Source organism: Colobus angolensis, unplaced genomic scaffold (assembly GCF_000951035.1).
Source record: "Colobus angolensis palliatus isolate OR3802 unplaced genomic scaffold, Cang.pa_1.0 Scaffold227, whole genome shotgun sequence".
Taxonomy (NCBI): Eukaryota; Metazoa; Chordata; class Mammalia; order Primates; family Cercopithecidae; genus Colobus; species Colobus angolensis.
In genome coordinates this window covers 1,116,921-1,129,724 of record NW_012115455.1, presented here as the reverse complement: position 1 = coordinate 1,129,724, position 12,804 = coordinate 1,116,921, and the positions used below count along the sequence as shown (strand labels likewise).

The window sequence follows — 12,804 nt, the reverse complement described above, 5'->3', positions numbered from 1 at the left end:
CAGGATGGTCTCGATCTCCTGACCTCATGATCCGCCCGTCTCGGCCTCCCAAAGTGCTGGGATTACAGGCTTGAGCCACCGCGCCCGGCCGCTCATTACTTTTCTAAAATGAAGAGTGTCTCTTCCTGGAGTAGCATTTGAAATAAATGGAGCCAAATGGGGAGAGACTCCGTATCTGAATTTCTCTTTGAGGGTGTTGACTGAGTCAAAAATTTTAATCTGTTTGAAAAAAAACAAATAAATACACATACAAACCATGATTTATTTATAGAATTCAATTATATGTAATAATTTAGGAGGAGAAATTGTGAGTATCCATTTAGAAAGTTTCCAAGTTTATTTTGCAATACTGTACCTTCATTGTTCTAGTTCAATATGCTGTCAACTTTGTGAGCTCAGTTTTTACCGTTGGCCAGTTATATTAATTTTTGTTAAACATATCATCCTTTCACCAGAACTATAGATTGTATGCAGTATAAAAGAATTAAAAATCTAACATTTGTGCTATCCTTATTAAGCTTAGTATAAGTGGCATTGCTAATAGCAATAAATGCTTGTTCTCTCTTCTCTCACTGGTGTTGCCTTTCTCTTGGCTCCTCTCACCTAACCACCTTGTATTGCTCTCTTAGCTTCTTATTTAAATAATGTATTGTAATTGAACTTTTAAATGCATATATTTCTAATCTCTCCCAGTAGATTGTAATGTTAGGAAGGGATCACGGCTATTTATCTTTAAGCTAGTTTAGAGAGTCTAACAAAGTTCATTGAGAGTCACTTAAGAGACACTCAAGAAATATTGTTGAATAACTTCTGACAACCATTTTCTATTTTAGCACATCGTAGTCAAGAACTTCTGTCAATGTTAATTAACTGTTAGTAGAGAAAGTGTGATAGAGTTTGATCATTAAAAAAGGCAAAATTACCACTTTGATTAAACGGGTTTTTTTTTTTTTTTTTTGGAAGGCTGACACTTTCTTTTATAAAAAGGGTATTTTCCCATTGGAAGCATGATTGGTGAAGTTTTGATCATTCTTTGGTATTTGCAACATTCACACTGGCATCTTCTAAAGCAGAAACGTTGTCACTCCCCTGTCTTTGAAAGAAACTTGACCCTTAGCATGACAGAAAGGGAGCCTGCTAAGGCTTGTGGGAAGACAACTGTTTACTCCAGGAAACAACTGTTTAATTACCTGCTCTGTGTCTTTGGAGAGAAGAATATCCTAAATCTCAAAAATGTAACATACGGGCAGAAATGTCTTGGAATTCTTTGGGTAGAGGTGAGGGTTGTGGTTTACTATTTGAAAAATATTTATTTAAATTCCTGGACAGTGCATTGTCCACTTGCAAATGCATTTATTTGCTGAAAAGGGTATCAATAACCTTTTAACTCCAAAGTCATTTTTATCGTGGAAGAAATTTAAATTTTATTTCTAAATGAACCCTTGTGACACATATTCCTCTTGGTTCTGGCAATATATGGTTTGCAGTCTCATGTGTTCACTGTGTCCCTTTATTTTAAGTCCTATTAGGGGAATTAGGAAATGACCATCACCAGGTACTCCCTTATGAGGGTGTGTTAGAGTGAACATGTGCCTATAGGTGTATAAGAAAGGCAATAATTGGCCGGGTGCAGTGGCTCACGCTTGTAATCCCAGCACTTTGGGAGGCCGAGTTGGACGGATCATGAGGCCAGGAGTTCGAGACTAGCCTGACCAACAAGGTGAAACCCCATCTCTACTAAAAGTACAAAAATTAGCCGGGGGTGATGGTATGCGCCTGTAATCCCAGCTACTCAGGAGGCTGAGGCAGAAGAATCGTTTGAACCCAGGAGGCAGACGTTGCAGTGAGCCGAGATCACGCCACTGCACTCCATCCAGCCTGGGTGACAGAGCTAAACTCCGTCTCAAAAAAAAAAAAAAAAAGCAATAATTATTTATATATTAGAAATCTCCACTTGAGCGCAGAAGTTTGAAGCTGCAGTGAGGCAAGATCACGCGACTGCACTCCAGTCTGGGTGACAGAGCAAGACCCTATTTTTGAAAAAAAAATTAAAGGAATAGATTCCTTCTTGGAAATAAACTTCATATGTGAAATTTTGGACATGAAAATTTGATCAAATTAGGAAACAATTTTTTTTTAACTTTCCGTGAAGATTGAAAGGTGAACAAAAGTTCATGTTTGACATGGCAGAACCTATTAGCAATGTGTGATTACGGCCCATTCTGTTCAACTTTATGGAGATGTGGAACACACTAGTAGGTGTGTGTACTTGTCATCAGGCAATCTCAGGGCATGGGCGAAATACTTGGTCATTACTCTCCAACTGATGGATGGAGAGTAATTACTTCAGTGAAGGTACACTATCATGCCTAGTGATACCAGGCCTGGCGACCGTTTTAACTTAGCACAGTGAGTCACGTTCTCAACAAAGTAAGCATTCAATAAGGTAGGAAAAGCCTCAAAAAATAATTTTCTTAAAGGTCCTCTGCTCATGCAAATGTGACTGATGACATTCTGCCAGGGTCATGTATGTAAAATTCTTAGCATGTCTCTTCACTCATTCAAAAAAAAAAAAAAAAAAAAATCTGTTGGAATGCAAGTTCCCTTAAAGTATAGAGTTTTCACATATTGCCCAGGCCAGTCTTGAATTCCTGGGCTCAAGCAATCCTCCTGCTTCAGCTTCCCAAAATGCTGGGATTACAGATGTGAGACACCGTGCCCAGCCTTCAAAGTACAATCTTAATGGGACATCTTTATATCTACTCAAATTTGTAAATATGCTAATGATCGACAAATTATTTGACACACTTGACATTGACTAAACCCACCTACTGTATTTCAGAGGCCAAAACCATTGATTTAATGGAACCTTTCATCAAGTGCATTAATCCACTAGACACTCGTATTTATTGAGTTTTACATTGATTTTTCTCAGTTCAAAAGAGGGCATATGTTATACTTAGGAATGAAAGTTTGATTTTATAAGCCAATTAAAAAACAGAATTCCCAGTAGAAAAATTGCCGTGTAGCAAGTTTTGCTAGATTCTAACTGATCTTTAAAGAAGGACATTCACTAAATAGCATTTAAAACTTTCAGTTTCTGTTGGGAAAAATTGAGAATTATTTTCCTAAGGTTATGTGATGATAGAGAAAATTATTGAATCACAATCACAAGCAACTTAGAAAGACAAAAACACAATCTTTATGCATATATGCATGTATGTGGGAGTAGATGGAGGTGTGTAAATCCAGAGAGGAACTTGACTGTATGTGAGTTTCTTATTTTGCATTTTTATTCTCATTGGCAGGACAGATTTATTTTATTTTATTTTTTGATGGCAATATTCCATGTGTCTTTTTAGTGTGATTCCATGAAGAAACTTGCTTATTGATTACGGTCCTGTAGTTCAGAAATGTTAAGTTATGGTTTTAAATATGGGTTAATTACCATTGATGTGTGAATTCAGGTTCTAAAAGAAATGCATATCAGAAGAGAAACTTAACTGAATAGTATTAATTTTACTGTTTTCAAAGCTCTCTCCTAGCTATGATAAGGAGACAGAATACATGTCTCATCTCTACCTGGTTATCTAGATGAATATATTAGGTTAGTGCAAAGGTAATTGCCATTGAAGGTAGTGACCAAAACTGCAATTACTTTTTCACTAAGCTAATACATGATACACATAAAAGATACCTTAGCAGCTCATGATAAGGGCTAATGAATGGTACAGATATATTGCAAACTTTATAGTTTGTAGGATTGGTTAATATCTTCTTGTTCAGTTTCTGTTTTGAACAATGAAAATTGAGGCTTGAATGACTCTTGAAGCTTGTGCAGTTTGTCAAGGAAAGATTCATTTCTATTGCGTATACTATTCTTGTTAAGATGGGAAGCAGACTTGTGTCATTTGGAAAAACTTTCTAGAAAGGCTGAAACTAAGAGAGGCTTGTAGAGTATCAGAAAACATAACTTTTTACTACACACTATTCGGGGTTAACTGCATTTTTAGGTATTGATATGCATCAGTTAGTTTTGCATGCACATCATTAAATAATGAGAATTTTCGATGGAAAAAAAAAAGAGAAAGTCCTTGATAAAAAGACCTGTGGACCGAAAGCTCTTCAATACACTTCTGAGGCATTATTAACAATACAATAATAAAGAGGGAAAATCATATAACTTCTGTGAAACCACAATCTTTGTTCTGTCTGAATTCATTTCTGCCAGCTCACAGACATTTGACTTTTGTCGAATATTGGAAAATACGGTTTCTTGTTCTTTGGGTCCTAGATTAAGAAGAAACAGCAAGATGTACTTGGTTTCCTAGAAGCCAACAAAATAGGATTTGAGGAAAAAGATATTGCAGCCAATGAAGAGAATCGGAAGTGGATGAGAGAAAATGTACCTGAAAATAGTCGACCAGCCACAGGGTATCCCCTGCCACCTCAGATTTTCAATGAAAGCCAGTATCGCGGGGTAAGAAAACAATGTAAATTCTTGTTTATTGAAATAGATTGCCCCAAATCTATCCATTATTTTCACCTCTGCCTCCAAACCTGCATATATATAGTCATATCGCTTGCTTATAGTCATTTGTCCTTTGCATCCACTCAAAGGCTGGATGTAGACAATGGCTACATTTTCTAAATATGTTTGCTATTGATTATGCATCACAGTCAAATTTAGGCAAGTTTATTTGTGGCTTACAAGATGACAGTAGGTATCGCAACCAAATTTAGTCATGTGAAGATTATCTTGCATTCCCCAGATTGAAACCTCTTACTGTTTGGTTGCTCTTCTGGTCATGCATCATGGACATCTCATTGCCTTTCTCAAAACACAGCAAAAATTAACTGTTCTTCTGGCCTTGGGCATGCCTAGCTAATATCTAGTCTACTGTGGGCTCTGAGAAAATCTCAACCTAAATGAATAATGGAATAGAAATATGGTGAATGGAAGCAACAGTATCTGACCAGAAATAAGCATCTTCTTACTGGGAAATAGGTGGCTGTTTTGCATGGTGGAGGAAGCTGCAGGCAGATTTAAATTTGATGTGATGTGGAATAAACCGTTCTGCAGTTTTTGTGCCATAGAATACCTACTTTTCAACCTATATTAAATAAGATCCGGAAGCCTTGCCTCTTTATTACTCCTTACTCCTTCCAGAATTCTAGTATTATGGAAGGTAGTCTGCCTGTCCCTAAGGAAGCAGATGATTCTGTCGACTAGTCAGGTCATTCTGAATAAATCTCTCTCTCTTTTTTTTTTTTTTGAGACAGAGTTTCGCTCTTGTTGCCCAGGCTGGAGTGCAGTGGCATGATCTCGGCTCACTGCAGCCTCCGCCTCCCAGGTTCAAGCGATTCTCCTGCCTCAGCTTCCTGAGTAGCTGGGATTACAGGCATGTGCCACTACACCAGGCTAATTTTGGTATTTTTAGTAGAGACGGGGTTTCTCCATGTTGGTCAGGCTGGTCTCAAACTCCCGACCTCAGGTGATCCGTCCAACTCGGCCTCCCAAAGTGCTGGGATTACAGGTGTGAACCACTGCACTCGATCGAATAAATCTCCTTTTTTTCTTTTATTGGTTGCATATTGTTAATTCATCTTACCTTCTTTTCATCAAGGACTATGATGCCTTCTTTGAAGCCAGAGAAAATAACGCAGTGTATGCCTTCTTAGGCTTGACAGCCCCACCTGGTTCAAAGGTATGATACCCTTTTTTTCCTGCTTTATAAATCATGTTATTGCTGCTGAGCTTTTTTAGTCAGTAAGATTTTCACTTTTGTTAAGTATTCAAATTAAGTCAGAGACAGTCCTTTACAGCAAAAAGTAGCTTCTCTGCATCCACTTAATTCCTATTAGGGCAGAAAGATGTGCATAACCAAATGCATAAACTGTGTGTTTATCAGGTAGGTAGAGTGATTTCCCCGTCAAGCTGACCACGGGAGCAAATTTCTCATTGACCTACTCACAAATAAGTGCTTAGCAATTTTAAAGCCTTCATTATTCCAGCCGTCCTGCATGGTTCTACAACGACAGTAAGCATCTTAGTTCATGGTAATCTCCTTGGCAGCATGTATTGTCTTTGTGTGAGAGCAAATGATAGAGTCATCCATTCAAGTTAATTAAGAGCATCTGCATTGCAAAACTGGTCACTGAATTGCTCGCCAAATTTGAGGCTTTTTTCCTGCCAACACAAATTAATTTTTTTTAAGTAGCAGCATTTTCAGGACAGACCAAATAAAGGAAGCAACAATAAAATTGTCTATCTAATGAGATGTCCCCAAACTATCAACTTTAAACATACCTTTCCCTTTTATAGTAGTTCTTCATACAAACTGCCTCAATCATTTTATGTTGCTCTGTCATTTTATGTTTTGCTCTTAGCAACTAATTGTATGTTAGACAGATTCTTTGAACTCTAATTCCCTCTCCTATTTTAAAAGTCTGTGTTACTGTCTGTTTTCACTAGACAAAAATTTACTAGTACTATGTTTATATCATTGTGAAATGGTTTTCTTGCCGAACTTTCTTTTCTCATGGATAAAATGTTATATTTTAGGCTTTGTGTAATTTGAGCCATAAGAAAAGTGAGGGAAGACACTTTTCTTTAAATAAGATAGTAAGAGGACTAGATTGCAGCATCTGCAATCCAGACAGAGCAGCATCTGGAGGCTTGTATTGTGAATTTCAGCCCCAGATAGACTGCAAGAACAAACCAGTAATCCTGAGAGGACCCACAGACCATCTCGAGGAAGCAGTCTGCTCCTGTAGGACTCAGGAGACACCCCAAATACAGTGAGTGCCCCAACTGAGGAAGTGGAAAAGGGAGACCCTCCTCTCCCGAACACATACCCTCACTGGAGAAACTGAAGGTCTGTTTGCGGGAGAAGTTTCCAACTTTACCTGGAGCTGAGTCAAGTTAGAGAGCCCAGCAAAATACAGGGGTAGAAGAAACAATAGGAAGGCCCTGGGATCTCGCTGGGTCCCCAAGCAGCCCATTTCTGCCTGGCACCACAGGGATCCATCGAGAGTGTGGCCAGATGAGCAGGCATTAAAACTCCACAGAAAGAAGAATTTCTCTAGCCAAATTTTGTAACAATTTGAACGGGACAAGAAGCCTCCTGGCCAGAACTGGGGGGAGGGTGCAAATCCCAGTTGCAGACTTCACAGGCTAGAGAAGAACTAAAGCCCTTTTTATTCCACAGCTGGGAGGTGGATTACCTTGGGGGAATTTTTAAGCCCCTCTTGCCCTCCACCTGGAAACAGACTCAAGGCTGTTGGAGGGGGGCTTGGTGGGTGTGAGACCAACCTTTCGGTTTGCCTGGTAGCTGGGTGAAGCCTGTGACTGTTGACTTTCCAAGACTTCCCTGACAATCTGCATGACTCAGCAGAGGAAGCCATAATCCTCCTAGGTATAGAACTCCAGTGACCTGGGAATCTCACCCCCACCCCTCACAGCAGCCACAGCAAGACCCACCCCAGGAGAGTCTGAGCTCAGACATGCCCAGCCCCGCCCCCACCTGATGGTCCTTCCCTTTCCACCCTGGTAGTGGAAGACAAAGGGCATATAATCTTGGGAGTTCTAGGGCCCTGCCCACTGCTGGTCCCTCTCCACAATACTACAGCTAATGGTTTCTGGAAAGTGCCACGTCCTGGCCAACCAGCATAAAAATAGAGCATTAAACCACCAAAGCTAAGGACCCTCACGGAGTCCATTGCACCCACCTCCACCTCCACCGGACCAGACGCTGGTATGCATGACTGAGAGACCCATAGATGGTTCACATCACACGACTCCGTGCAGACAACCCCCAGTACCAGCCCGGAGCTAGGTAGACTCGCTGGGTAGCTAGACCCAGAAGAGAGACAACAATCACTGCAGTGTGACCCACAGGAAGCCACATTCATAGGAAAAGAGGGGAGTACTACATCAAGGGAACACCCCATGGGACAAAATAATCTGAACAACAGCCTTCAGCCTTAGACCTTCCCTCTGACAGAGTCTACCCAAGTGAGAAGGAACCAGAAAACCAACTCTGATAATATGACAAAGCAATGCCCTTCAACATCTGCAAAAAATCACACTAGTTCACCAGCAGTGATCCAAACCAAGAAGAAATCCCTAATTTACCTGAAAAACAATTCAGGGGGTTAGTTATTAAGCTAATCAAGGAGAGAACAGAGAAAGGCAAAGCCCAATGCAGGAAAATCCAAAAAAATGATACAAGAAGTAAAGGGAGAAATATTCAATGAAATAGACAGTTTAAAGAAAAAAGCAATCAAAAATTCAGGAAACTTTGGACACACTTCTAGAAACATGAAATTCTTTGGGAAGTCTCAGCAATAGAATTGAACAAGTAGAAGAAAGAAATTCAGAGCTCTAAGACAAGGTCTTTGAATTAACCCAATCCAACAAAGATAAAGTGAAGAGAATAAGAAAATATGAACAAAGCCTCCAAGAAGTCTGAGATTATGTTAAATGACCAAACCTAAGAATAATTGGAATTCCTGAGGAAGAAGAGAATCCTAAAATCTTGGAATCATATTTGGAATTATTTGGAATAATCAAGGAAAACTTCCCTGGCCTAGCTAGAGACATATACATCCAAATACAAGAAGCGCAAAGAACACCTGGGAAATCCATTGCAAAAAGATCTTCGCCTTAGGCACATTGTCATCAGGTTATCTAAGGTTAAGACAAAGGAATGAATCTTAAGAACTGTGAGACAGAAGCACTAGGTAACCTATAAAGGAAAACCTATCAGATTAACTGCAGATTTCTCAGCAGAAACCCTACAAGCTAGAAGGGATTAGGGCCCTATCTTCAGCCTCCTTAAACAAAATGATTATCAGTCAACAATTTTGTATCCAGTGGAACTAAGCATCATATATGAAGGAAAGATTCAACTCTTTTCAGGCAAACAAATGCTGAGAGAATTTGCCATTACCAAGCCACCACTATAGGAGCTCTAAATCTTGAAAGGAATCCTGGAAACACATCAAAACAGACCCTCTTTAAGGCATAAATCACACAGGACCTATAAAACAAAAATGCAAGCTTGAAAGCAAAAGAAAAAAAATAATGAAAAAACCCAGAGTACACAGGCAACAAAGAGCACAATGAATACAATGGTACCTCACATTTTAATGTTAACATTGAATGTGAATGGCCTAAATACTTCACTTGAAAGATACAGAACTGCAGAATGGATAAGAACTCACCAACAATCTGCTGCCTTCAGGAGACTTATCTAACACATAAGGATGCACATAAAGTAAAGGGATGGAAAAAGGCATTTCATGCAAATGGACACCAAATGAGAGCAGGTGCAACTATTCTTATATCAGACAAAACAAACTTAAAGCAACAGTGGTTAAAAGAGACAAAGAGGGACATTATGTAACGGTAAAAGACCTTGTCCAACAGGAAAATATCACAATCTTAAACATATATGCACCTAACACTGGAGCTCTCAAATTTATAAAACAATTACTAATAGACCTAAGAAGTGAGATAGACAGCAACACAATAATAGTGGGGGAATTCAGTATCCCACTGACAGCACTAGACAGGTCATCAACGCAGAAAGTCAACAAAGAAACAATGGATTTAAACTACACCTTGGAACAAATGGACTTAACAGATATATACAGAACATTTTATGCAACTGCAGAATACACATTCTATTCAACAGCACATGGAACTTTCTCCAACATAGACCATATGATAGGCCATAAAATTAGCCTCAATAAATTTAAGAAAATTGATATTATATCAAGCACTTTCTGAGACTACAGTGGAATAAAACTGGAAATCAACTGCAAAAGGAACCTTCAAAACCATACAAATAGCTAGAAATTAAATAACCTGCTCCTGAATGAGCATTGGGTCAAAAACGAAATCAAGATGGAAATTTAAAAATTCTTCAAACTGAATGACAATAATGATGCAACCTATCAAAATATCTGGGATACAGCAAAGGCGGTGCTAAGAGGAAAGTTTATAGCCCTAAATGCCTAGGTCAAAAAGTCTGAAAGAGCCCAAACAATCTAAGATCACACTTCAAAGAACTAGAAAAACATGAACAAACCAAACCCAAACCCAGCAGAAGAAAGAAATAACCAAGATCAGAACAAAACTAAATTAAATTGAAACAAAAATAATACAAAAGATAATGAAACAAAAAGCTGGTTCTTTGAAAAGATAAGTAAAATTGATAGACCATTAGCAAGAGTAACCAAGAAAAGAATAAAGAAAATCCAAATAACTTCACTAAGAAATGAAACAGGAAATATTACAACTGACACCACTGAAATACAAAAGATCATTCAAGGCTACTATGAACACCTCTATGCACATAAACTAGAAAACCTAGAAGAGATGGATAAATTCCTGGAAAATTCCTACTATGAACACCTTTACACACATAAACTAGAAAACCTAGAAGAGATGGATAAATTCCTGGAGAAATACCACTTTCCTAGCTTAAATCAGAAAGAATCAGATACATTTAAAAGACCAATAACAGGCATCAAGATTGAAATGGTAATTTAAAAATTACCAACAAAAAAGTCCAGGATTAGACGGATTCACAGCAGAATTCTACTAGACTTTCAAAGAATTAATACCGATATTTTGGACTCTATTCCACAAGATAACGAAAGAAGGAACCCTCCCTAACTCATTCTATGAAGCCAGCATCACCCTAATAACAAAACCAGGAAAGGACACAACCAAAAAAGAAAATTACAGACCAATATCCTTGATGAACACAAATGCTAAAATCCTTAAGAAAATACTAGTTAACCGAATCCAACAAAATATCAAAAAGATAATCCACCATGATCAAATGGGTTGCATACCAGGGATGCACGAATGGTTTAACATACACAAGTCAATAAACGTGATGCACCACATAAACAGAATTAAAATAAAAAATTACATAATCAGCTCAATAGATGCAGAAAAAGCATTCAACAAAATCCAGCATCACTTTATGATTAAAACTCTCAGCAAAATCGGCATACAAGGGACATACCTTAATGTAATAAAAGCCACCTATGATAAACCCACAGCCAACATAATACGGAATGGGGAAAAGTTGAAAGCATTTCCACCGAGAACTGGAGCAAGACGCGGATGCCCACTCTCACCACTTCTCTTCAACATAGTACTGGAAGTCTTAGTCATTGCAATCAGACAAGAGAAAGAAATAAAGGGCATCCAAATTGGTAAAGAGGAAGTCAGTTGGTCACTGTTTGCTGATGATATGATCATTTATCTTGAAAACCCTAAAGACTCCTCCAGAAAGCTCTTAGAATTGATAAAAGAATTAAGCAAAATTTCCAGATACAAGATTAATGTACAAAAATCAACAACAGTGACCAAGTGGAGAATCAAATCAAGAACTCAACCCCTTTTATGATAGCTGGAAAAAAAAAAAAAAACACACTTAGGAATATACCTAACCAAGGAGTAGAAAGAACTCTACAAAGAAAACTACAAAACATTGCAAAAAGAAATCATAGATAACACAAAAATGGAAACACATCCCATGCTAATGGATGGATACAATCAATATTGTGAAAATGACCAAACTGCCAAAAGTAATCTACAAATTCAATACAATTCCCATTAAAATATCACTATCATTCTTCACAGAAAAAAAAATCCTAAAATTCTTATGAAATCAAAAAGGAACCCATATAGCCAAAGCAAGACTAAGAAAAAAAAATCTGGAGGCATCACACTACGTGATTTCAAACTATAAGGCCATAGTCACCAAAACAGTGTGATACTGGTATAAAAATAGGCACATAGACCAATGGAACAGAAGAGAGAACCCAGAAATAAACTCAAATACTTACAGCCAACTGCTCTTGAATAAAGTAAACAAAATCATAAAGTGGAGAAAGGACACCATTTTCAACAAATGGTGCTGGGATAATTGACTGGCCACATGTAGTAGAATTAAACTGGATCCTCATCTCTCACCTTATACAAAAGTCAACGCATGATGGATTAAAGACTTAAACTTAAGACCTGACACTATAAAAATTATATATAGAAGATAACATCGGAAAAATCCTTCTAGACATTGACTTAGGCAAGGATTTCATGACCAAGATCCCAAAAGCAAGTGCAATAAAAACAAAGATAAATAGCTGGCACCTAATTAAACTAAAGAACTTTTGTATGGCAGAAGGAACAGTCAGCAGAAAAAACAGACAACCCACAGGATGGGAAAAAATCTTCACAATCTATACATCTGACAAAAGACTAATGTCCAGAATCTACAAGGAACATAAAGCAGTAAGAAAAAAAATCAAACAATCCCATCAAAAAATGGGCTAAGGACATGAATAGACAATTCTCAAAAGAAGATATACAATGACCAACAATCACATGAAAAAATGCTCAACATCACTAATGATCAGGGAAATCCAAATCAAAACCACAATGTGATACCACCTTACTCCTGCAAGAATGGCCATAATAAAAAAATAAAGAAACAGATGTTGGCATGCATGTGGTGAACAGGGAAAGCCACTATGGAAAACAGTGTGGAGATTCCTTAAAGAACTAACAGCAGAACTACCATTTGATCCAGCAATCCCACTACTGGATATCTACCCAGAGGAAAATAAGTCATTATTTGAAGAAGACACGGGCACACACATATTTATAACAGCACAATGTACAATGGCAAAATCATGGAACCAACCCAAATGCCCATCAATCAACAAGTGGATAAAGAAACTGTGGCATATATATATGTGTGTGTGTGTGTGTGTGTG

At 38.1% G+C, this 12,804-nt stretch overlaps 1 protein-coding gene across 2 annotated transcripts in view; it reads left to right on the top strand.

The window, feature by feature from the left end:
* The window catches only part of SH3BGRL (SH3 domain binding glutamate-rich protein like), a 129,724-nt gene that overhangs the window by 109,784 nt on the left and 7,136 nt on the right, over nucleotides 1-12,804 (top strand). For both annotated transcript variants that reach the window (XM_011944124.1, XM_011944123.1), the window contains 2 exons: nucleotides 4,295-4,480; nucleotides 5,628-5,708. In XM_011944124.1, the coding sequence (XP_011799514.1) occupies nucleotides 4,295-4,480; nucleotides 5,628-5,708 (267 nt within the window). The remainder of the gene's footprint in view (nucleotides 1-4,294; nucleotides 4,481-5,627; nucleotides 5,709-12,804) is intronic.